General features: G+C 51.6%; 2 protein-coding genes across 3 annotated transcripts; both read left to right on the forward strand.

The window, feature by feature from the left end:
• The first annotated feature begins 4,822 nt into the window (after nt 1-4,822).
• Nucleotides 4,823-8,252, forward strand: LOC128150164 (prolactin-releasing peptide receptor-like). Its single transcript, XM_052806128.1, has 2 exons — nt 4,823-5,511; nt 7,132-8,252. Exons 1-2 carry the CDS (start codon nt 5,111-5,113, stop codon nt 7,763-7,765), a joined length of 1,035 nt encoding a protein of 344 aa, XP_052662088.1. The 5' UTR covers nt 4,823-5,110; the 3' UTR covers nt 7,766-8,252.
• Nucleotides 8,253-9,603: 1,351 nt separating this feature from the next.
• RAB11FIP1 (RAB11 family interacting protein 1) lies at nt 9,604-25,675 on the forward strand. Of its 2 annotated transcripts, XM_052806111.1 has the most exons (6): nt 9,604-10,019; nt 13,590-14,032; nt 14,511-15,306; nt 16,279-18,618; nt 20,284-20,389; nt 22,421-25,675. In XM_052806111.1, the coding sequence occupies exons 1-6, from the start codon at nt 9,673-9,675 to the stop codon at nt 22,637-22,639; spliced, it is 4,251 nt and encodes a 1,416-aa protein (XP_052662071.1). In that variant the 5' UTR covers nt 9,604-9,672; the 3' UTR covers nt 22,640-25,675. The 2 variants fall into 2 exon arrangements, with proteins under 2 accessions (XP_052662071.1, XP_052662072.1); XM_052806112.1 differs by lacking the exon at nt 16,279-18,618 and having other exon boundaries at nt 9,608-10,019.
• Nucleotides 25,676-25,854: the final 179 nt, after the last annotated feature.

Here is a 25,854-nt window from a genome sequence, read left to right on the forward strand (position 1 = left end):
TGCAATCGCCGCGATGTTCTGGGTCACCCCACTAACCCGTGGGTCTGGGGGGCCGGGGGTCCCAGCAAGCAACCCCTGGGGAGCTGCAGGCTGCTGCCTGCTGCTGCCTGCTCCCCTGCCTACTGCCAGGACAGGAGGCTCAGGGGATCTCCTAGCCTCAGTGTGTCTGGAGGAGGAAGGCTGCACCGTGCTCTGGCTTGAGGCTGGTGTGTCCACATAAGCTCAGCTGCCTCTTCAGGGGGAGGACACGATGCTCTGAGGCCAAGGCGCTTGTGCCTGGCATCAGTTATCCTGTGTGCTCCCTTCTAATGGTCCTTTTGTTCCAGTAGGAATCGTTCTGACCATCGTCTGTTTGGCTCAACAGGACTAAGTTGTGTTGCCATCTTCATGGCAGCCCAATGAAATGGAGCCAAAAGCTGCCCAGAACAAGCAGCCGCTGAAATAATATAATCAAAACTCCTAATTGAGAAAATTGCCCAAATCCATTACATGCATGATATTAGCTGGCAGCGAGGTTGACTTTAAAGGGGAGCCCTGAATCTGCAGGCGGGGTGGGCTGGGAAGGGAGCACACGGGTCTCTCTTTATTTTCCCCACTTATAATAGAAAAGGCCACAGAGATGAGCCGATCGGTGCGCAGAGGGAAGATTGCTGTCGTCACGCTGTAATGGCTTGGGAGAGGCCGGAGATGGGTCTGGGTGAAACCAGCTGCCAGCCCTGATGGGCTGCAGCCTGGCAGCACGTCAGCCGCTGGCGTGGGCTGTGCCTGGCCGTGGGCTCAGGGACACAAGGGGACAGGATCGCAGGGCGATCGCATGCAGCCTTTGCCCTGGCAAGGGGTTTCTCAGGCATCGCCTCCTGCAAGGCAAGTGTGCGTCCCGAGCCCCTTCCCTGCCTCGCGGGTTTGAGATGTGCCCTGGGATGGGGAGCAGAAAGCTGCTGCGGTGCAGAATCCCAAGCTCTGGGGGTGAAAGAGTGGGGAGAGCAAAACTATAATGAGGAATTAACTCATCCAGCTTTTCCCTGCCCTCGCCTCACTCCCAGCACACAAGACTGCTGGAGAGAGGATCAGAGCCACAACCATTGCATTTGTCATTGAAACAGGTGATTCTGGCTTATTTTCCCCACCGGGATCAGCTCTGGGACCTGTCTCTGTGACAATGCATTGCCTGGGGGAGTGAGGGCTCTCGCTTGCACGCTGCTGCCAGGGCTGATCGGGTTGAAGGTGCCTCGTGGGGGCCAGAGCGTCCCGCGTGAGCCTGGGGGTAATGCAGCCCCCCACTGCCCATCCCGGAGGTGTTCTGCAGGCCCTGGGCACAGGCAGGGGTGCCAGCTGGGCAGGAGCAGAAATAAAGGCTGATGAATTCATTGCTCCTAATTCCTCAGGCGGGAATGAAACACGCTGTTAGTTGGAAAGCTCGCTGAATGCCGGCAGCTCAGTGTGATCCAGCAGCCGCATTAAGACATCTCGCTGGGTGCAGATTAAGCCCTGTAAAGAAATACAGGAAGAAAAGAAACGCAAAGCAGATTAAGGTCAGTGCCAGTGAATTTGCACAGTGGCCTCTTCAACTCCCAGCGTGTGTCAGGGGAGCGTCCGGCAGCAAAGTGCACAAACCGCCGCCGTGGTGCTGGCTGACTTGCCGGTGCTTGCCGGTGGGTGCGTGGGGACAGAGCTGTCACCCCACACCAGCCACAAGCCCCTTGCTGGAGCCTGGTCTGCAGGATAGCGTGCCCAGCCCCGGCCACAAATGCAGCGTGGGACCCTGGAGAGCCACAGCCCGTGGCTGGAGCTGGTGTAGACCCAACGGTGGGAAGGGTGGGTGCCTTGGGGGAGATACTCTCGTCTCCCTTCCCACAGCCCCTGGCAGCGGTACGCTCGCCCCATCCTGCATCCTGTGTGGCAGCATCTCCTGGACAGCTTTGGCATTACCATGGCAACTGCCAGGTAGTTAATAGAGGAGTCTTAATGTCATGGAGAGAAAACGGGCACAAATAGAGCACGCCAGGTGTGGGGCTGCACGCCTGCCCAGCCGGGCATGGAGGGCACCGGTGCAGGATGCGGCCCCCGGGCACGCTGCGTGTGGCTGGTGCTGTGTCCACCCAGCCGGCACCAAAACGGGCTCTGTTCCCCCGTGGCAGGGATGTCCCCTCGTCACCCTGCTGCGAGGGTGGCACGTGGCAGCCAGCATCCCATGGGCAGGACAGGGCTCTGCACGCTTTGGGAAGGAAGAGGCAGCCCCGAGCTCCTCATAGAATTCATATGCAGGATGGATGCCAGCCTGTGACACAAAAGCAGGACTGTCAGTTCTGAGTGCCTGGTGGCTTAAAGACTCTTTTGGGAATAACTGAGATGAATTTTGGCAGAGAATGGGGATGTGAGAATGACATTTTAATGCAGAAGATGCTCCCGTCAGGCTAAAAGCTGCTTCAGAGATTTCTTTCAGGCTAACTTGTTCCCCAGGAGTTTGTGGGCTTTGCACAGGGCGATGGGTACGACGGTCCTGGGCTCAGTGGGGAGTCAGTCACAGCCCCAAGCATTCGCAGCATCACAGCCTGGCAGGGCTGGGAGCTGTTTTGGCGTGGCTTTGCTGGGTACCTGGTACCATATAGCTCCAGCTGGGTGCATGCCCTCCCGATGTTCACAGTCACACCCCAAAGCCCAGGGGAGATGTACGAGACCCCCCCAGAGGGCTGGGGCTCACCCCAGGCTTTGCCTGTGCAGAAATGTTTGTGCCTTCCCCTGCTCAGGGATGGTCCCTGCACTTTCAGTGGGTGCAAGTCGCATCCTCTCCCGCCTTTTTGCTCAAGCAAATTCCAATTAATAAATGCAGGAATGCCCTTTTATTTTGTGCGTAAGTGGGCAATTGTTCGATGCATGAGCACCCCATCAGCTCACTCACCCAACTAACTGCATGAGGGGTTAAATAGCGCAAACCTGAGCACCCAGTGAGTGCACGTGTGAGCACCCCGTCAATGTCCTTGGGTGCCCAGCTGGTGTGGGTGCATGCCTGGCTAGTGCTGGTATGAACCCCACTATCTCAGGAGTCCGGAGTGGGGCAGAAAGGGCAAGAGGAGGCCTGAGCTTGGGGACGGGGGAGGCATTTCCCCAAATACCTTTTAATTATTTACATTTTTACTTGTCTCAATACCCATGCCAAGGATGGGAAGCTTGCATTAATTGCAATAAACTAAATTAAGTAAAACTTCCCCCCCGTTGAAAATATTTTGCCCCAGTCCCCCTCCTCGCCAGAAGGACTGGATCCAGCCCCGTTCCCAGAGCGGGGACTGAAACCACCACGGTCTCACTGCACCCCAGTAGCAGGTGAGAGGGGCACTGGGATGGGGGGGGGTCCGCTCCCCTCTGCATCCCCAGGTCAACCCCTGAGCAGGAGCCTGCCCAGCCCGTGGGAAGGCGGCTGCCGCTAATCACTGCTGGGTGGCACAACTTAATTCTTTGCTGCGGGCGCTTCATGTGGAAAAGCGGCCCTTGGCCTAGGGAGGCGTGCGGGGCTGAGGATGTGTGTCAGGAGGAGGCTTCTGCACACGGTAACGTATTTACAGGGGGATTTTTACCTGCTGATGCTCAGCTTGCAAAATCCCTCCCTGAGCAGAATAAAGAGCGGGGCTGGCTGTGGGGGGAGGTGGTTGCACGGCTTCGGATTCAGCAGCAAATGTTTGATAAGAGGGACTTTATTCTGAAACATCTCTTCTGTTTCCAAATGCATCCTTTGAAGCAGGGTGCCTTGCAAACTTGTGGGGTGAAGCAGGCAGGGTGCATGGCAGTTGATCTAAAAACCCAGTTAATGCAAATTTGGAATATCGAGCTTTTGGGGGGCTGCTGAGATACGTTACAAAACGGTGGCTGGGTGCAGCTCTCCATTGGTTCCCCTGGGGACTTCCAAAACCTGCCGGATGGGCTTTGGTCTTACTAGCTCTGGTGTGTGAGGGCTTAAGGGTGAAATAACGTCTGGTACAGAGAGAAATAAACAGGGTGGCAAGTCCTGTGCTGCGAAAGAGTGGGAGATAATATTATGGAAATAGCCCAGGAAATTGGATTGCAGAGGGTGGTGAGATGATTCGGTGGGCAGGAGGGAGGCAGGGGATGTGGGAGCAGCCCAGGAGAGAGGACTGCGCTGGGCAGGGGGTCCTGGGGGTCTGGCAGTGAGCACTGTGTGCCGGGAATGGGAAAGGTGCTGCCTGCACTCCCCCGAGGCCGGCTGCCAACGAGGGGCTCCTGGCAGGACCTGGCTGCTAGTGGGAAGCAGCCCAGGCAGGCAGGGACCTGTCTTCCAGGACTGATCTAATTTTTGCCCCTGAATTTTCTCCTTGCCCCCCCATCCCATTCCCTTCATGGCTGATGACATGAAAACCTGGTGTTGCTTTCGGCAGGACTGTGCTGGGGGTCTATGAAAACATCTCATCTGAGCCCTCTGAATTGCAACGACTGCTGCCAGACTTAGCGTTTGAGGAGAACCTGGTTAATCTCCTTAGAGGGATAGATGAGCGGGGTGCAGGCTGAGGCAGTGCAAAAGTAGCAGACCATCTTTATTCATTTACCCATTAATGTCCTTTGTTATTTCCAGAAACATTAGGAGCTATTTTCTGGCTCAGCTGCCGCTTCCCTTTTCCTTCTGCCAGCAGCTGCCCCTCCGCGCCGGCTGGGCTGGGGCAGAGGCAAGATTGCTGCAAATGCTTCGTTTAAAGGGGTGTTGATGAGAGCAGGTTTCGGTAAGTGCTTTCCCTGAGCTCATGGTCAGCCCCGCTGCTTTTCTCCTTCTCCTCTTCCCCCCCAAGCCTGCTGTTGAGCCCAGGGCTGTCTCTCCCTCCCGATGCAGGGCTGCTCGCCAGCATCACCCCTTTTCTGAGCCTGATTTTCCATTTCCCTCCCCAGGAGCCCGCAGGACGAAGCTGCCGTCCCGAGGAGCCTCCCCAGGTGTGGAGCAGGGTCCTGTGCAGCTGGGGGGGGGGACAGCCACAGCAAAACCGTGACGAGGAGAAGGATGCACCCCGTGGACACCTGAAACCCACGACCGCCGGATTTTGGGGTGCCGAAGCTGATTGAGACAGGGGTTTTCTCACCTGCCTGCGGGCAGTGGGGCTTAGCCACAGCCATGGAGGGGGACGGGGCCAACGCCACCATCTACGAGCTCACCCTGCGGAACCGCTCCAACACCAGCATGCAGTTCACCGGCGTGCAGCTCATCCAGTCCTTCAAACCCCTCATCATCCCCTGCTACGCCCTGGTCGTCCTCGTCGGCATCTTCGGCAACTACCTGCTCCTCTATGTCATCTGCAAGACGAAGAAGATGCACAACGTCACCAACTTCTTCATCGGGAACCTGGCTTTCTCCGACATGCTGATGTGTGCCACGTGCGTGCCCTTCACCCTGGCCTACGCCTTCAACCCCCAGGGCTGGGTTTTTGGGAAGTTTTTGTGCTACTTCGTCTTCCTGATGCAGCCCATGACTGTCTACGTCTCTGTCTTCACGCTCACGGCCATTGCGGTTGACAGGTAAGTGCCAGCGGGGTGGATGATTTGGGGGTCCGCGTCTGTTCCCCCCCCGGTCCCTTCAAGCTGCTGCTTGCTCAGCTCAGGGTGTTAAGTCCCAAAGACTCACAACTGGAAAAGGAAAAATCCAGGGGATCTTTGCAGCCTCTCTGCAGCCTTTTCTTTAGCATCAGGACTCGGCCTCGGGTGGAGGAAGCGCAGTGGGGGTGTTCGGCCGGCTGTTGGTTTGCATGGGGAAATGATGTTGTGCAGTTTCATGCCTGCCTGTATGAAGTCACCTCTATCGAAATCTAGTCTGCCCGCGGCCAGGTCTGTGCTCCCGGCAGGCGCTGCTCCTGCACAAGGGCTTGTTGGAGTTTGCACCCAGTTCTTCCTACTTTGCTGGATAAATTTGCACCCAAATCACCCTGTGTTCTGGCCCCTGGGTGGAGAGCACTTGTGCCTCCCTGAGTGCGCCCAGGCAGGGTCTGATGGGGGGTGGTTTTTAAAACCTGTGTTTCCATAGAGACCTCCTCTCATGAAAGATGCTCCAAACCCTGCAGGGACGGGTGCGATGCTGGCAGCGCCCACGGCAGCGCCCAAGAGTGCCTCTCATGCCTCTCACGCTCGTTTGCCTCTGGCTCTGGGGGAGAGCGGGGCAGGACCATGATGGGAAGGGAAAAAAAAAAAAAAAAAAAAAAAGGGAATATTTGAGCAGAATAGCTGAGAAGGCCTGGACTGCTGGCAGAGCCTTGCTGCCTTCACCAGGGGCTTGAAATGTCCCTAGGAGTGCTGGCATTCTTCTTTTGCTCTTCAGCAAAGCCCTTTTTTGGGGGGGTAAAAACCATTTGCTTGTTTCTCCTGCTAAAGAGGCAGCCACCAAGTTATACTGTCCTCAGCACTTTCATAAAACGTCTTTGGGATTTATCGCAAAGGGACGATTTTACCCCAAATCCTCCAGCTCCAATGAGGGGGGAGCATGCGGCCGCACCGGGGCTCTGCTGGTCAAGGACTTCAGCACAAGCCCGCGAGCAAAGCACACCAAGAGCTGTCGGTGCCCAAATATTGCAATATTAAACATTGCAATAGCAAACGCTGCGATACCAAGCAGCAGGTGGTGCGGGCTGTGGTGGGGGGCAGAGCATTTAGTACGTGAAAAAGCTGCAAAAAATCAAATTACAGTCGCTGGAGATACCTCACTGGGAGCTCATTTAGGGCCAGTCCTTGGTCATAAGCTAAGGCAGCGTGGAGAGGAGTGGAAGATGCTCAGGGGAGGAGGAAGTAAAAGAGGAATTGCTGGTTTTTATTGTCATTCACTCAGTGCTGCCTGCGGTCCCCAAGGCAGGTTCGGAGACAGGTTGTGGGAGGGATGCTCCGTGCCCGGCCCTGCCAGGCACCCCACTTCCCAAACCAGCAGAATTGTCCTGCTGCTTCCCTGGGCCCCATGGCAAAGCGAGGGGATGCCGTTGTCCCCCATGTCCCCAGCCAGCCTTTTCCCAGCAGCCGCTCGGGGCTGTGCCCCTGCTGCCGGAGCTTGGCAGGGCTCTGCCTCCCGTGGCCCCAGCCCTACTGCCAGCCACCCCTTGCCCTGGGCTGCCGGGGGGATGCTCTGGGGCTCAGGCTCCCCCGTTTCTCTCCCCGCAGGTACTACGCCACCGTGCACCCCCTGAAGAAGCGCATCTCGGTCACCAGCTGCATCTCTGTGGTGGGGGGCATCTGGCTGCTCTCCTGCGGGCTGGTGGCCCCCGCCATCGCCCACACGTACCACGTGGAGTTTCGGCAGGAGGGTTTCACCATCTGCGAGGAGTTCTGGATGGAGAAGGAGACGCAGCGCCTGGCCTATGCCTACGGCACCCTGATCGTCACCTACATCCTGCCCCTCTCCGCCGTCTCCCTCTCCTACATCTGCATCTCGGTGAAGCTGAGGAACCGAGTGGTGCCTGGTCACCCCACGCAGAGCCAAGCCGAGTTCGACCGCCTGAGGAAGAGGAAGATCTTCCGCCTCATCGTGCTGGTGGTGGCAGCCTTTGGGGTCTGCTGGCTCCCCATCCACGTCTTCAACATCATCCGTGACATCGACATCAATCTCATCAACAAGCACTACTTCCTCCTCATCCAGCTGCTCTGCCACTGGTTTGCCATGAGCTCCTCCTGCTGCAACCCCTTCCTCTACGCCTGGCTGCACGACCGCTTCCGCGGGGAGCTCCGGAAGATGTTCACCTGCAAGAGGAAGACTATCCCCGCCAAGAACTGTGGGGCTGCCAGTGGCGTGCTCTGAGGCTGGGGTCCCGCTCCCCGGACCCTCCACGGCCGTGCGCTTCATCCCATGCACGGCAGAGCTCTCCTTGCTGCCGAGGGATTGGGGAATGCCGGTCCTGCCCGTGGGACTGGAGGCAAACGGGGTCCTCCTGCCTGCCCAGGGGTTTGCAGCACTCGCTGCAGCATCCTTCCCTACGCCTGCCCTGCATCGGGGTGCTCAGCTCCCTGCCGGCATGCCCTGAGCTCCCTTCGCCTCCAGGACGGCAGCTGTCAAGAGCAAAAATGCATTTGCTGCACCTTTTCCCTGCAAAGTCGCCCCAGCTGTCCCCGACTGCGCACTCGCGACCCCGCTAGCCCTGGCAAAACCCATCCCTCCCGCGAGGGTCCCGTAGGTGAACCTGCACCTCCCTGGGGGGCACGGGCTGTGCCCATGCAGGGCTGCCTTCTCCCCTCCCGGCTGCAGGCAGCCCCCCAGGGCAGCACGCATGGCTCAAGGGCTGTCCCTATCCCCAGGGCTGGCTGCTTCCCGGCAGGTCCTGCTCAGTGCGTCGCCCCGAGATGCTGTGGTCCCAAAGGGCTGGTGTAGCCTCACGATGAGGCTGTCAGGCTTCGGAGGAGGCAAGGAGGGGGACCAGAGCCTTGCCAGCATTGCTGGGTGCAGGGTGGATGCTCCCGGGGAGCAGGGGAGGGGATGGGTTGGGTTGGGATGGGGGAGAAAAGCTTCCAGAGGGCACAGCGCCCAGCCCCGTGGGAGGGCTGCATGCTTTGCTTTGAGACCTCGCGGTGTCATTATTCTAAATTAATGAAGGAATGGACCCGTGGGAGTGCGAGGAAGGGGTGAAAAGTATTTTGCTGGAGTGACAGCTGGAAGTAGTTGTCCCTTTCATTAAATGACTCATACAGTTCTCATTAAATTGATTCTCGGGTTTTGGAAATGGTGTTTCTCCTGTGAGATTGTTGCTGCTCAGCCTTACACACCCCTGGTCACCCTGCATGCGCCCCCCCCCGACCCCCCAACCTGTACCCCTGGACACGCACCCGCCTGTAGGCACAGGCACCTGTGTACCCTCCGCAACACCCACCCACACTGCCCTGTGCAGACATGCACAGGCCTATATGTGCACAAAACCACACATGCCCGTCCACACACACGCCCATTCGCACACCCCTGTACACATACACACATCCCTGTGCACACACAGAGCTGTATATACACACACACATGCCCATTCACACACCTCTGTACCCACGCATGCACCCCATACACACACTGCACATACACACAGACACCTGTACACACACCCCTGTATGCATGCAGCTGTGCACACACGCTCATTCACGCTCATGTACACCCCTATACACACCTGAACACACCTGTACATACACCTGTACACCCTTGCACACACCCCTGTACACCCCTGCACACACCTGTACACACCCATACATGCCACACACACCTGTACAACCTGCACGCACCTGTACACACCTGTACATGCCACACACACACACGTACAACCTGCATGCACCTGTACATACACCTGTACACACCTGTACACCTCTGCACACACCTGTACACACCCCTACATGCCACACACACACCTGTACAACCTGCACACACCTGTACACACCCCTACATGCCCCCCCACACCTGTACACCCTGCATACACCTGTACATACACCTGTACACACCCCTACATGCCACACACACCTGTACACCCTGCACACACCTGTACGACCCAGGCCCCGCCCCTATCCCCAGGCCCCGCCCCTATCCCCCAGGCCCCGCCCGCCCCGGCCCCGCCCCATGCTCTCGCGAGAGGGGAGGGGCGGGGCGGGAGCGCACCGGGCAGCGCACCGGGTGGCGCCGCTCCCGCTCCCGCTCCCGTTCCCGTTCCCGCTCCCGCTCCCGTTCCCGCTCCCGCCGCCATGTCGGGCCTGGGCCCGGCCCCGGCCTGGGTGCCCACCCACGTGCAGGTGACGGTGCTGCGGGCGCGGGGTCTGCGGGCCAAGGCGGCGGCGGGCGGCGGCGGCAGCGACGCCTACACCGTGATGGCGCTGGGCCGCGACAAGTTCTCCACCTCGGTGGCGGAGCGGTGCCAGGGGCAGCCGCTCTGGCGGGAGGAGGCCACCTTCGAGTTGCCGCCGCCGCCGCGGCCCGCCGCCCTCCGCCTCACCGTCCTGCACCGCGCCCTCGTCGGCCTCGACAAGTTCCTGGGACGCGCCGAGGTGGACCTGGCGGCACTGCGGGCCGACGGCGGCCGGCGGCACACCAGGTGGGGCCGGGGGCGGCCGGGAGACCTCGGGGGACACGGGCTGGGGGGGGGCTGTGCCCCACGGGGGCCCGGGAGAGGGGTGGGGGGGGACCCTCCGTGCCCCACGGGGGCTGGGGAGAGGGATTGGGGGGGGTATCAGTGCTCCACGGGGGCCAGGGAGAGGGATGGGGGGGTGTCTGTGCCCCACGGGGGCCCGAGAGAGGGTTGGGGGGACCCTCTGTGCCCCAGGGGGGCTGGGGAGAGGGATTGGGGGGAGGGTCTGTGCCCCACGGGGGCCGGAGAGAGGGTTGGGGGGGGTATCAGTGCTCCACGGGGGCCGGGGAGAGGGATGGGGGGGTGTCTGTGCCCCACGGGGGCCAGGGAGAGGGTTGGGGGGACCCTCTGTGCCCCAGGGGGGCTGGGGAGAGGGATTGGGGGGTGTGTCTGTGCCCCACGGGGGCCGGGCAGAGGGTTGCGGGGGGTGTCTGTGCCCCACGGGGGCCGGGGAGAGGGTTGGAGGGGGTATCAGTGCTCCACGGGGGCCAGGGAGAGGGATGGGGGGGTGTCTGTGCCCCACGGGGGCCAGGGAGAGGGTTGGGGGGACCCTCTGTGCCCCAGGGGGGCTGGGGAGAGGGATTGGGGGGTGTGTCTGTGCCCCACGGGGGCCGGGCAGAGGGTTGCAGGGGGTGTCTGTGCCCCACGGGGGCTGGGGAGAGGGATGGGGGGGGTATCAGTGCCCCATGGGGGCCGGGGAGAGCGTTGGGGGGGCCCTCTGGGTCCCACAGGCGTATGGGAGAGGGATGGGGGGGCCCGAGGCTCTGGTGGGGGACCCCAGTTCCCCATGGGATATCCCTGTTCTCCATGGAGATCTCTTTGCCCCACAGGTGTGTGTGGATCTGTGGGGGACCCCCGTGCCCCATAGGGGTGGGGGGAATCTGGTGGGGGACCCCTATGGCCCGTGCGATGTCCCTTTGCCCCACGGAGAACCCAGTGCCCCACAGAGGTGTGAGGATCTGCCAGGGAAGCCCTGTGCCCCACGGGGACCCCTCAAGCCCCCTGAGGGCCCATGGGGTGACCCCTCGGGGCAGGGTCCCTCCTGGTGTGGGTCAGCCCCCCCATAGCTCCAGGGTGCCTGTCCCCTGGAAGAGGCTGGGGGGTCCTGGCACCTGTGGCTGCCGGGCCGGCCGGGGAAACGCAGCCAGTGCTGCCTCGTGCTTGGCTTTGATTTTTAAATATTTACATGCGAGTGCTAACAGCGTACACTGGGAACAGCCAGATTGACCCAAGGAACTTAATGTACTTGAAGTACCTTCGCCTTCTGACAGAGAATGAACACAGGCTACAGCCAGCTGTTTATGTATTTTTCTTAATAAATACTTAGCAGAGCCTAAGCATGCATAAGAGTAGATAATTCAGTGTTATATGGGCTGGCTTCGCTGTTGTCAGCAGGACACTGCGCTGGAAGACTTTTCCTTTAATACCAACTGCCAGCTCTGTGTCATACTTGCTCCTTTGAACATAAACACTGGGACAGTGCGCTGAATTCCTGGGGGTGGTTACTGGGAGGGTTTTACTGGGAGTCAGCGGCCTTGTAATGTGGCTTGAGGTGGCCTGTGAGTCACCTTCCTCTTCTCACTCACCTGAGCAGATCCAGGTATTAACACCGGCTCGGCCAAAGCCAAGATCTGCGTCGTGTTTCTTGACAAAGCCATCAGTGAAGCCTTAATTATAACGTGGCTGTCATTAAGGTCATGTCGCTAATGTGTTTACATGGCAGAGCATAATGTGCCTTCAGTCAGCAGAGTTCAGGGAGTCAGCCTGGGTCCTCCCGGGCTGGTTTCTTTGTGTCTGGGCCAAAGGAAAATAGAGGGGGGGGGCAGGGGGAACCAACTTTGATGCTCCTGGGAAAACTTCTGATATTTCCAATTGTTAGTGTTGTCCTCCCAGCCTGTTGTCATCGCTTAGCTGCTGTGGTGAAGTATAGCCATAAAGGGCTGGGTTTTTTTGGAAAATAAATGCATGTTGGTTGACAGGGGCATGCTAACATAATAAATGAAAATAAGATTTTGTAGTTTTGAGGGGGAGGTTGTCAGTACATTATTTACTTTCAGCTGCTCAAAGTGAGGCGGACATAGTGCTGTGCTTCTCAAAGCAATGGCTGTGTTTCGGGCAGCGCTAAGCTGCCTTTCGCTGAACACGTAGTTTGTGTTTTGGATGCTGTTCGAACAGGGCCTGCTCTTTCCCCAGGGCAGAGAGCACGCAGAATAAATTGTTGTGGCACTGTACAAATGCAGGATGCTCCTAGAAATCACGCGGTTTGGAACAAAAGTGCCCGGTGCTGGCTTGCATTAAAGGCAAAGGATTCATGCTTCCCTTGCTGCTGCCACTGCGGGACTGCAGCTTTAGGGACCTGACAAAGCCTAACATCTCCCTATAAGATCCCTTCCCTGGTGCTGGTGTCTTGTAACTTCAGGTCTGAACATCTAACTGTAGCATGGTGCTTGAGCATTCATTTCCCTCTGTGTTTCTCTGTAGCAGATTTCTGAATTCTTCTCCTTCAGTTAATGCTCATTAGCTTTGAATTTTCTCTGAAGCAAATTACCTTTTCCCATTCTCTTTCATTGCTTCCAGTGCACCTTCAAAGGAATGAAGTGCAAATTTGATGGAGAGGCAGATTTGCATGCTCTGTTCACTTCCTTTATTTTCATGTAGCAGCTGGTGAGGAGGAAGAAGCCGGTGTTTTCCAGGCGGCCTTTCCTATCGGTTCTGTGGAGTCGGGAAGTCTGCAGCTCCAGCAATAGACAAAGTATTGGTGTGCAGTGCTGATAATCTTCTTTGCTGGCCCTAAAGTGGTTTGAATGTTATTGAGTGGTAATTGAGCACATGCGGTACCGGCGTGTAGATGGTGGTTTTGCAGTTTAGGATACCCTGAGCACTGACTTAACACGCAGTGCTTAATATTCTGGAGCTGCATTTCAGAAAAGGGATGAGGTTCAGTCTGTAACGAATGTCCTTCCTGGTGCACTTCAGTCACGAGCTCGTGGAGGTGAGTGGAAATCCCCAGACGGTCTGTAAGGCTTGGTTTGGCTCTCGTGTTGATTAGGGGTTCCTTAGCTTAAGAGGCATTAAGATAGCAACTGAAAAGCTGGAATGCAAGGTATGAGGGTGTGGGACGTGTGTGCAAGCGCTCTGGTACCAGTGTCAGCTCTCTGAGGCTGCTTCTTTCTCATCTACTTCAAAGTCGTAGCCTCTGCAGATTTCAGGAGGCCAGATAAAAACACAGAAGAGAGTGCCTGAGCTGAAATGCAGGAATTCCATGTTGGTTTTTTTTTTTCTTTTTTTTTAACTCTTCCTGGTCTGGGTTTTAAAACAAATTTTACTAATAACTTTCCATTTACAATAAGAAATGTTTTCCTTGGCACCTGGAGGCATATGACCGTGACGTTGTTGTAAGATTAAAGGCTTTCCTTTTCTTTTTTTTTCCTACGCTGTAGGGTTATTTGATTTTTTTAAAACAAAAACACCTTCTGTTCTAAATTACCTGTGCCTCTCAAGAACTGGTTTGTAAAAGAAATCTCTTTGTTTCTGCAGGTGGTACAAGCTTCGCTCCAAACCAGGGAAAAAGGAAAAGGAGAGAGGTGAGATTGAAGTGGATATCCAGTTTATGAGGAGCAACATGACAGCCAGTATGTTTGATCTGTCCATGAAAGACAAGTCTCGCTCTCCCTTTGGCAAGCTCAAAGACAAGCTCAAGGGGAAGAGGAGCAGCGGCCTTTCTGACACGGCATCGGCAATCATTCCCAGCACGACTCACTCCCCCGCTGACAGTGAAGATGAGTCCATTGAGAAGGAAAAGAAGAAATCAAAGTTCAAAACCCTGTTTTCCAAACCTGGCCTGCAGAAGACCTCCCTCTCCCAGTCCATGTCAGTCCTTCCGACACAGCAGCCTGTCACCGAGAGGGTTCGGCTTCGGCCCAGCGACTTCCAGTCGCAATGGGACGATGAGGAGTCTGAGACCTCTCCAACCTCAGAAAGTGAGTATTGGCACTCACTGCACTGATGAAGCACAAAGCCTTTCTCAAAGGTTTGCTTGCGCTTTTCACGCTTTTTAGAGTACTAGTTAAATTCTTCTTACTGAATGAATCCAGAGAAAGTCACTTGTGTCCACGGTGGCGGGTATGCATGTAGGATGTTAGACACTCACAGCTAAGCTTACCTTGGGATAGCATAGAAACTGTGCGCAAGCAATGTCTGCACGCATTGGCGGTGCAGCTTCACAGTAAGTGATCTGTGGTGGTTTTAGGTCATTGAATGGTGCGTGCGATCCGGTCTGCCGAGGGCTGGCAGTGGTAGGGGACCCAGAAGGTTTAGAAGTGGCTGGTATAGTCACGCTTGCAGTGTATCTGTTGCTGCAGTCCATTAATGACTGTGAAGCACTGAGGTTATCAGTAGGGAGTGTCAGAGGAAAGGATGTTCTTGCATCTGGAATTTCTCCCTGTTTATTTTTTCCAGAAGCCTTTGGAAATGCCCTGGAAGAGAAGTCCTCTCCTTCTCCTGTATTTAAATCTCGTAAAACAGCAACTTTGGACAGCAGGCAACTAAACCAAGTAACCACTAACCACACCAAGAAAGAAGGGCTCTCTTTATTCAGTGGCCTCAAATCCAAAAGCGATCCCATTTCCAAGTCTAGTCTGTGTATCAATGGCAGTCATGTTTATATGGAAGAGAGCGTGAAGAAGGACAACACTCCAGCCTCTTCCCCCTCTCCTCACAACTTCAGGAGAAAGCAGCTCTTTGCTTCAGAAGAGAACCTGTCTTCCGGATCTACTAAAGGACCTGAAGAGACGGGAAGAACATCTCCTAGTCATGCTTTCTCTGGGTCTGCATCTCTGGAGACCTTTAAATCTATGACTTTGCCGTCATACAAATTGCTTAGCAGTGAAGAGTACCTGGAAACCAGTGTTCCTCCGAGTGTCGAGGTTATTAAAGAGACCAAAAAAACAGACCACAAAAAGTCTGCCTTGCTGTCTCTGGTCACTGGGAAGAAAGAAGCAGTGAAGACCAGTGATGCTGAGAATGTTCCCGACAGGACCCTGCACGATGAAGAAAACAAAGTTCCAGAAGAGAAGAGTGAACAAGAGGCTAAACGTCTTGAACTTCCAGCAAATTTAAGCAGAGGGAATCCTTCAGAAGACAGTCACCGCGCAGAAGGCGTCTTTGCAAATAAGCAGCCGCTCAACCCGTTTGAGGAAGAACGGAAACCTGAAAAAGCTACTGCACCGGTGAAGACCAAAGCTGTCAAGCCCAGGTCAGTCACTTTTGCTTCAGAGGCTGACATAAATAGCGATGTGCAGCGGTGGTGGCCGGCTTTAACTAGGCTGCTTCCTGCCCCAGAGCAGCGCTTCTCAACTTGGCATCCTGTGTGAGGCAGAAGCGTGTTACTGTGCAGGGTACCTGGTGGTTTTAAGCTGGCCATTGGGTGCTTTGATAACAAATAATAACTCCGAGTTCTTTCTCGGTATGAAAAAGAGATTGATATAGGGATGTTCCTTATAATTGATGCTGAAATAGTGGTTCTCTGAGTGCAGGCATCTTTGCAGGTACTGCAGGGGTGACTTTTCTTGCTGGATCTCTTGCAAAAACTAACTTCTTATGAGCTGTGCGACTTCAATGTACCCAGGGTCTGAAATACCGGTTCTAACATCTCTACTTTTCTGTATTTGGCTGTGGTCTTCAAAAGTGGTAATCTTGGAGCCCTTCTGCTTTTGGCGTTGTTCACAGCAACATGAAGGACATTTGTGTGAATTTGTACACAAGGCTTTTTTGGAAATTCTGCTCCTTTATCCTTCATATATATATATGTGTGTATATATATATAAAATGTGTCTGGTTTTATATATATATGGGTGTGTCCTACTAATAAGGCTACGTTTTGCGTCTCTAACTCCTTATTTTCAGTGCTTCTCATGTTTAAACGTCTTGCATATGAAGTGTCTTACCTACTAATAAAATTGCTTGGGGTGCAAAAGATGAGATAGTGCTTAAGCAGCTACCGCAGTAACGTCTGCAAACTCTACAGCAGAAGTGTTCTGACATAAATTGAGTGCTTTGTAAAGACGCCTTTAAGTACATAAAGCCTATCAGATAGGCTCTGAGGTCTCTTGGAAGTATAATTCAACTCCAGTGTTAGGAGTTGATGGAGTCTGGTGCTAAAGCTTGTCTGTTCCTGCCTCGTATTGCATCCGCAAGTGACATGCGAGTTTTTTGTCCCTTTTTGCAGACTGGGCGTGTCTTCAGAGGAGGAAACCAAAGCCACGCTTCCTACTCTTGCACCTGATTCCCTTCCTGCTTTTCTTTCTGTACACCATATCAGTAGTGACAATAATCCTTTTATTTCTAAAATGGGACAAAAAGTCCAAGTGCCAGACTCTGAAAACATTACTAGTTCTCCTGCATCTCTTACTTCTCCTCCTCCTTTTGCTGCAGAGCTTTTGAATGGCAAGAACCCCTTTACTCCCGAGTGGGGCAGGGCATCCGCAGCCCTGGATCCCAAAGGCACTGCCCGTTTCCCTTCGTCCCATCATCTTGCAGCCTCTGTTCCCAAAATGACTCTTCCTGGGCAGGTCTCTGGTAGCGGTAATAATCCTTTTGCTTCTGAATGGGGGCAGAGCTCATGGGGCCAGGGTCCTGAAAGCTCTGATACGCGGGCTTCCTGGGGTCTCTCTCGCCCACCTGCACCTTCTCTCCCCTCTGATTGTCATTTTAATGACAATAATCCCTTTGCATCCAAGCTTGGGTGGGAAGCAGATGCGCCAGGTTTCAAAGCTGTTGCTAGTTCTTCCCCTTTCTGCCTTCCGTGTGATGAAGACTGTTCCTCAGCAGAACGCCCTGCTGAGCTGAAACACTCTGGTTGTGATGCTTCAGGGAGCTCTTCAGATGTGGCTTTAACTAGTAATGTCAAAGCTATGTCAAACCCCCTTGGCACTCTTTCTGACAACCCTGGTGTGGCTCCAAAGAAGCAGTGTGATTCTCCCCAGCTTCAGGTTGAGACTTCTTTGAAAACAAGTGGGCTAGACCACAGGAAATCGGTGTCCTTTTTCCTCGATGGATCGGAGGGTGTTACTTCAGGTGATGAGGATTCGGGTGGGCAGGAATGTGAAAAGCAGCACTCTGATTTCGGTGAAATGTTACTTATGGGTTCAGATGCAACAGGAGAGCATGCAGGGTTTACTCGTGAACTGGAAGCAGCGTGCTACCCGTCGTCAAAACTCTCTAGTGACAGCATAGGTCCCATCCGAAAGAGCGAGTCTGCTGTTCCGGGTGGTGTGGAACTAGGCAGTGTAAATACTGAACCCTGTGCAAAGGACAACAAAGGCTTTGCATCTGTCTCAAAGTATAATAATAGCCTCTTGCCAGGGATCGGTGCTGAACAGCCACCTTCCCCCAAGAGTGAGCTGAAAGAGAAGGAGGAGATCTTTGGTGAAAAGAGATGGAAAGAACATGCACCCACATTAGAGCCCCAAGCAACTCCACTTGATAAAAATGACTCATTTTCTCAAGTAGGACCTGCCAAATCAACCTTGGGAGCTTGCACGCAGTCCCCTCAGGAAGCCGATGTAGGGAGGGCTGGCAGTGACGGGTTAGTCACTCCAAAGCCAGCACCACGGCTGTCTTTAACACTGAAAAAGTGCCCACTGGTTTCTCAGGCCGATGAGTTAAGTGGTGATGTGCCTTCTTCAGGCGATAGTGTAAAATCTGCACCTGGACTCCTGTTACCTAATGATAAAGCCTCAGATGCTCGTGGGTGCCTCCCCCAAAGTGGCTCATTAGAGACTATCACTCCACCAGTGATGCTCGGAGATGACAGCAATAATAGGCATTTAAAAAATGAAGGTGGCGATTTATTTGACTGTCTTACAAATCTAAAGTCTGCCATTCCTGTTACCGGAGACCGTGGTTTGAAACTGGCCGCTCTTCCAGTTATTCCGGAGGGAGGTTCCGATGATGAGCTGCTGGGTGACTGTCAGGAGAACCGTGGTGTCGCTGCAGGTGATAATGTTTCAGAGACTGGAAAGCAGTCCCTAGATTTAATCCCTTTGCATGAAGAACTGAAAGAGCACTCCGATAGCTCTGCTGCAGCCCAAGTAACCCCAGCTGCTCTGGGAGGAGGAGGAGGAGGAGGAAGTGCTCCTGGTACTTGTAAGCCAAGCAAATCGCCCATGCTGCCTGCCAGAGTAGATGTTCACAGTGTCAATAACCAGGTAGCTGACTCAGGCTTAGGTACGATGTCTCATTCCAGGGAGCGTAATAGTCATTTTGAGAAACAAGAACTGAAAATAAGTGCGGGTGTTGAGGAGCGTGCAGAGTGTGACTTCTTTGAGCCTTCTGTTTCCTCTTCCTCCCTGTCAAGTCCTTCCCAGCCCTACTCTTCCTCTCATTCCCTTCTCTCTGACGCCCCAAGTCGTAGAGCAGAGTCTCCGAAAAAGCCAACAGCCGAGGGCTTCGCAGATAAAGCAGGAAATTCTGGCAAGAAGAAGCTTCTTCAGGCATGGGTTTCACCCTCTGAAACATATCCTAACCAAACTCAGCAGAGTGGTGAAACCGTGTCTCCTAAGCACAGGTGAGAGAATATGGGAAATACACAGAAAGTACCTCAGTGCTGATGTGAGCCTTGCTTTTTTCTTCCTGTGAGCGCAGATCTGTCTCTCCAGCTGCAGAAATTTACTGCACTTTGCAGTGATGTGGCATCGTACAGCCTTAACTTCCTCCGGCCCGTGGATTTGTTGGGGCCTGAGTCCTGTCACGCCAGCGTAGGATCATTGCTGGCACCAAATAAATCTGTATGGCTACTAAGGATGCCCAGAGCACTCGAGGGGACCTGATGTTCATAACAATGCTACCTCTTAGGAAAACTGTTAGGGAAACTTGGCAGCAGTTTAGGAAATAGGGTCGTTTCATCAGATTGGGGAAATGGACTGCAATTCATCCATTTTTCAGAAATGGGAGTGTTGTGGTTTAATAGAACAGAAAAGAAGAAACTAATAATGATAACACTAATAAAATGGCAACAGTAATAGTAAAAGGATTGGAATGTACAAATGATGCACAGTGCAATTGCTCACCACCCGCCGATCGATGCCCAGTTAGTCCCCAAGCGGCAACCCCCCCTGCCCCCACTCCCCCCAGTTTATATACTGGGCATGACGTCACATGGTATGGAATACCCCGTTGGCCAGTTTGGGCCAGCTGCCCTGGCTGTGTCCTGTGCCAACTTCTTGTACCCCTCCAGCTTTCTCTCTGGCTGGGCATGAGAAGCTGAAAAATCCTTGACTTTACACTAAACATTACTTACCAACAACTGAAAACATCAATGTTATCAACATTCTTCTCATACTGAACTCAAAACATAGCACTGTACCAGCTACTAGGAAGGCAATTAACTCCATCCCAGCTGAAACCAGGACAGGGATAATGGTCACAGGAAGCTTGATAAACTGGGATGCTTCCTTTCCTGGCCAAACTGGGCTCCTGAGCCTCGAAGTGAATCGCAGCAAGCGATGCAGCTAAAGCCTCTCTCTCCCAAGAACGAGTGGCTGCTTTCCAGAGCTGTCTGCAGCTCCTCCTGCCTGCTGGGCTACTGTTGTCCGTGGAGTAGTGCCGCTGACCTGTCAGCCCTCAGTAATTTATCTGCAGAACTCCATCTAGGGTGCAGGACGCTTCTGGGCTGGCATTTGCTGAGATACAAGTAAAATTTTCTTCCTGTATTGAAATTGGCAATATAAATCCTGCTCGAGCAGATAAAGATAGCACTTTTTGGCAGCTTATGGCAAAAGTTCAGATTGGAAAAGGTGTAATACATGTTTGTCCCAGGATAGAAGTAGTATTTGATGTGTTGCAAGAACCACAAATGTGTTCTCATTAGGAAAGTCAGGCTCAAATACTAGTGTGTGAGAGATCAGAGTAACTACTGCTGTGTAGTGCCTTCTCTGCTTTTCTTTTGTGACATACCATTCAGGATGTATTTCCCTTGTTACTGCTTCTTTACCTTCAATGCCTTAAGTCAATAAAGATAGTAGAAAGGGAACTGGAGTATACTTATAAAAAGCCTATAGCTCAGACAGAAATGCCTTGTCTTCCCAAAGCTGAACCTCTTATCTCTCTGGAGATAGAGAAGGGTAGGAATTTTCCCCAATTTCTTGCTATATTTGCTTTTAGTCTGAAGATCTGTGTAGTGCTGGTGTTGTATGTACTGCCTAAGTAACATGAGCCTGTTTTAATGTTACAGACTCCATCCTGTGAAGCCAATGAATGCCACAGCAAACAAGTCTCAAAGTAAAAACCTGAATGTCATCAGCACTATGAATGAAAAGCTGCTCGAGATGAACATGAAGGTATGGACAAAAGTGGCACTTTAAACCAAAGCTTAAGCAGTAAATTGAACAGAGTTTGTGTATTCAAGATAGTTTGCCTAGGCTTATATCTCACATATCCTGAGCAGAAAAAGAACAGTGGTTATTAGACAGCAGGGGATATGAACTTTCCTTTTCCTTTTGTCAGTCCCCAAAGGTGGGGACAGTCTTTAAATATTCTTTTTCTTGCACACTGATCTGTAGTAGAATTGGTGCCTCTTGTTTGTGGAGGGTTTCTCAGTGGAAAGGAGTGCGGGGTGCTGTCTGACTCCCCAGCGGTGAGCAGGTTGTGTGTGAGCCATGCCGTGGCTGTGACAGGAACGACGGGTGACTCATGGATGGTGCTACCCCTGGAAGATAGTCCTGTCGGTGACGTGTGGGAGCTGCGTAACTTGGGTCTGCACAGAAGACTGGACAAATTAGTCACTGTTTATTGTCAGACGTGATTAGTCCCCAAAACTCAGTTTCACCCTGAAATAAGCATGTGGTTCTTAAAGCTGAGAAGGTGGGAAAAGGAACCTTGGGGTGGCTGTTGCCTTGTAATGCATTGCATTAATACCCTGTGCAGATTGAGAGACCAGGTGCCTGCCATTAAAGCACAGATGCTTCCTAAGAGTGTAGCTGTGCAGCTTGCGTAATCACTCAGATTTAAAGGAGCTTTTTGCATAATCTTGGCCTCAAAAGAGACCTCTAGGCTTGAGGCATAACTTAAAAGTCATGCTGATCAGAATGGCTAGAAGCATCTCTGGGTCAGCAGGGAAAAACCCTGGGTACTGTTATTGTCTCTAAGGTTTTTTTGGGGAACGTGAAAAGTTAGTACCAAAATAACTGTAGTGCCTCCTTCTGGTGTAAGTGGAAAAGAAGAAAATGTGAGTGAAATGATTCAAACTGACATGTTGCTATTTTGAATGAGATGAAAACTTGTAATTAGTATTCTGGTGTGGTGCTCTGATTCCACTTAAGAAATTATGCTTGATGTAGTCACGTGAGCCTGTTGTATGCATACTCTCTTCGAAAGAAAAGCCTGGGCTGGCATTCTGGTTTAGGGTCTGAGAAGGTAGCTGGAGGAATTGGCAGAAGCTGCTAAGTACCTGTCAAGTTTGCTTAAGGGTTAAAAGCAGACCTTTCAGAGAAGCTGTGTTGTGATGTGTTTTCACAGTGATAAGGACAATAAGAGGAAAATGCCAAAGGTGGGTGGGTGTTTCTTGCTGTTTAACCTGAATTTGGCTTTCGTAGTCTTTGGTATGTTTTAAACAATAGCTATCCCAGTGCTCATCTATAAATGATGGTAGTTGATGGTGTGTGGCTGTAATTTCTATGCATCTTCGCTAAGCTGGGTAGGCTGCTGCCTGGAGTCAACATGACATTCTTTCAGCATAAATTGGAGAGGAGTTGAATTACAGAACTGACATTATGCAAAGATTTTTATGCTAAAACCGATGGCCTGGTTACCATCCATAATGTCTGTCTTGCTCTGAGCCTGCCTTCTGTTTGGGAGAAGACTGCTTAAGCTCTGTAAAGTGTGTCACTGTGCCATAAGTAGCATGCACTTACTCCAGGACAGTTGCTCTTTTTTTCTCCAAATACTTCCAAAAAGTTATTCTGTGTTCTGGAAGTGCATGGATAGATAGTGTTTTGTATGAATCTTTCCAGGCTAGATTTGTTAATAGCCCAAAAGGTGCTTTGTAGCAGAAAGCTTGCCTGGCCTGCCAGCCTCTCCCTGTCATCGTTAATGCCTTGGCCATTGCGCAGCTTGGCTCTGAGCAGCCTGCTCTTCTTGATCCTAAAGTGCTGATGACTGACATTCTGAACTGTCGATTGGATGGAACTTATTTTTAAAAAGATAACAAGCACAGTAATACTTTTGAAGAGCAGCTGTGGTTTTGCAGATGCTGTGTGTAAAGTTGTTCATTGGTATTTTAAATCCCCCCAGCCAGCTACCAGATAGCGTTCTGTTGCTATTTTGAAATGCCTGTTTGTCTGTAATGACCCTGCCTTTCTTCTCTCTTGAAGAAATATGATCCTTCAGATCCTGCGTATGCTTATGCTCAGCTAACACACGATGAGCTGATCCAGCTGGTCTTGAAACAGAAGGATACAATTACCAAGAAAGATCTCCAGGTGCGTGAGCTTGAAGACTACATTGATAACTTGCTTGTCAGAGTCATGGAAGAAACCCCAAACATTCTTCGTGTTTCAACGTCTGGAAACAAAAAAGCTGGAAAGATGTAAAAGCTCTCGGGACATTGGTTGAACAAAGGACTGAATTCCCGCCAGTGGAGTTTGATTAATAAGGAGATGATGTGAAGTAGGTGGTACCAGTTGTGCTGCCCACAGAAAATGACCTCTTTCCTGCTTCTGCCTTGAGCAACTCTCAGTTTGATTAGTAGTTACATCAGGTCTTGTATATGGAGTCCAGAAGTGGAGTCAACTTATCATATTTATTTTTTGGTTTCTTTCCATTATTTGGGAAGATTTGTTCAGGCATCTAATCCAAAGGCTGATTGCGATAGGAGGGATGAAGGGTTTTTGATGTGTTTTGCTTGCCAGCAAGGCACTGATAATCCTTTATGAAGATTTTTTTTTTTAATGGTTTTGTTTTATAGCAGCTTTGATAGATCAATTACTCTTCTTTCCATATCTTAAGTTTTAGTGCAATATAAAATCTTGTACAGTAGAGCTTGAGGATTTGATTGTTTTAAAAAAAAAAAATTAATAACTACACTGGAGAAGTCCAAAGATGTGTGCTTCAGACCAGGGCTGTGTGGGCTGTATTTTAAAAGTAATGAATGCCCTAAAAGTTGAATGCAAGTTAAACCTTAGATTGGAAAGGAAGAAGCAAAGCTTAGTTAATCTCATAAAGTACATATTGTTTCAAAGCAGTTCTCCAAGGGGAAGGTTTACAGGGTTTTTTTGGTATAGGGAACACTGAGATGTTATGGTACGTTTGTCTACCATAGGAATGGTAGTAATGCATTTGGGCCGAAGGTGCATTTTAAATCAGAAGCTGTTCTCTTGCAGATTTCAAATTCCTGATTTGAAGGTCATTCAAACGAGGGAGGCAAAGGTACACCTGGTTTCTGTTCTGTAGTCTTAAATAGGTGTGGATTTCACGGCACACGTGCGTGGCCCATGTCTCTTGCTGTATGGGAGTTCTGTGACAATTTTTCTTTTAGATCATTGCAGTTTATTAAACGTAAATACCTTGGATTTTGGAGCCGGGGCTTACCTTGGAATGACCTTAAAAGGTGATCAGTCTTATGTTTCCTTTTGTGCATTCCTTATACAGCCAAGAGAGGAACCAAATCGCCCTCTCCTGGGGATGGGAGCAGTCACAACGCTAGTGCTCAAATCTGATTTGGTTTTCTTTGTGACTTGCTGCTCAGAATGGAATGAAAGTTTTATGTAGCTGAGAAAGAGTGCTGCTTTTGCTAGACAATCGATACCTCTCGGTCTGCTTCCTTAATGTGTGGCTGCTTTGCAGCTTGATAGAGACAGGTATGTCCTCCTCCCCATCTCATGGGACAGCAAATAATAGCATAGTGCTATCAAGCAGCCACCATAACAGGCTTCTTCCACTGAAAAACTAAACGTGGCTTTTTTTTGCTGAGCTCTTGTCAAAGATCAAAACAATCAGATGCCTCTTTGCATCTCTGGGATTTATCAGGGTTGCAGGTATCCATAAAAGGCTTAGAAGAAAGTTGAAATACCAAAAGAGTTGGCAGCAGAGGACCAAAGCAAGCACTCCTACCTTTGGAGGTTGAAGGGGTCTATTGGGTCACTCCTGGCTTAGCTTGAAAGGGGTGAGTTTCTAACTCAATTTTTCTACAGCAAAGCACTTTACTGAGGGACTAGACCAGCTGGATTGACTATCAACCTGTTAGTAGTCTGCTTACTATTTTCATAAAACACTGAAAACTACTGGAGACTTCTCAAATACTGTATTTTTGTAGTGAAGAGTAGTTTAATATATTTGCCTAGAGATGTATACATTTATTGGAAAATTTAAAAAATGCTGTTAATTACATTTTTATTACTGTAAACTGACTACCAAAGTCTGGAGCTTTTCTGACAGAGCTATCCTTCATGGGAAGCTTGAGTTGAAACAAGCCTTAAGCATTAAGAGTCTTCTAAGACTTCAGGTACTTTTTTCTAATTTTACTTTTATTTGAGCAGATGTCTTCAGTGAAGGGGTTATTTCTTTCCTACTGTACCCTCTTCTGTGAATGAAGGGTCTGAAACACAGAAGGTCCTAGCGGCATCTTTAGCTCTTGGCTGGTGGTTTTAATTTTGAGTGGTACTGTTTGGCCTTACTGAAAACTGCTGCTGCTTCTCCTGCCTTGAAATAGTGAGGAAGATGAAGGATTTGTTTGTTTCTTCCTTGTGCCTCAGTGGATCTCTGGAAGGAAGCGGTTGCCTATACCTCACTAGTAAACTTGTCTTCTAGACTTTATTCCACAGCTTTCTGATGTTCTAGGTCAGAGAGTCAGAAAAACCGGTTGTGCCTTTGAACAGTGACTTAATGGTTCAAAAAATCAAAAATGGTATTATCGGTAGTCATAACTGGACAGATGGGAAGTAAGACTGGACTCTTGCTTTTTGCTGGCCTCATTGTAAAACAATATAGGTACTACTGAGTGGCTGGCTGCTGAAGGTGCCACGGTGCTGTGTGCGATGCTTTTGGAGTATGGATTATAAGAAGTTTGGATCACGTACGTTCCTGTTGGCAAGAAAGTGCCTCTTGAAGTTACATGCACAGAAACAAAGCGGTGATACGCGCTCTTAGTGGTCTCCTTAGACATGAAGCCTTAAAACTTGTAATGTCCTCTCCTGGCAGCCTTTTTTGCCAGTTACAGCTGTGTCCGTTGAGGTAGACCCTGAGTTGTGTCTGGCTTTTGCCGCTGGGCTTGTTCTCTCCCGTGGTTGCAGGTGTCGAGCCTCCTGCCAGAGCAAGACGGGCGCTGCTGCAGGGTCACAGTCCGGCGACTTCCGTGGCTGTGAAAGCATTGCACAAACCTCGTACCTCAGTCTTTTACTGGCAATACTAGTTAAAGCCTTTCTTTGGTGTAAGGGGACTGGCATTTTATGTCCAGCAAGGTGCTTCACCCTGACTCTAAGGGCCTTAAGAATCAAATGTATTGTTTTATTATTGAAGGATCTGAATGTGTTTTTCCCTGTTTATACTGTCTGCTTTTAGCCTGGGTACCTATTTGTTTTTAAATGCCTTTTGGTTTCATGGAACACTAAAATAAAAATACCTTAAATCCAGTGCTCTGATCACTTTGTCTTTTTTTCTGAAAGAGCAGTTGCAAAAGGGCCTCATTCCCTCCTCGTGACCACCTCTGCTGCCCGAAACTACTCATCCTCAAGGTATTTTTGGGCTAGTTCCATCCCTGCGAGCTACCCGTGCAGGAGGTTCATGGTAAACACCTCCCGGGGTGGGGAAA

Source organism: Harpia harpyja, chromosome 13, assembly GCF_026419915.1.
Source record: "Harpia harpyja isolate bHarHar1 chromosome 13, bHarHar1 primary haplotype, whole genome shotgun sequence".
NCBI lineage: Eukaryota > Metazoa > Chordata > Aves > Accipitriformes > Accipitridae > Harpia > Harpia harpyja.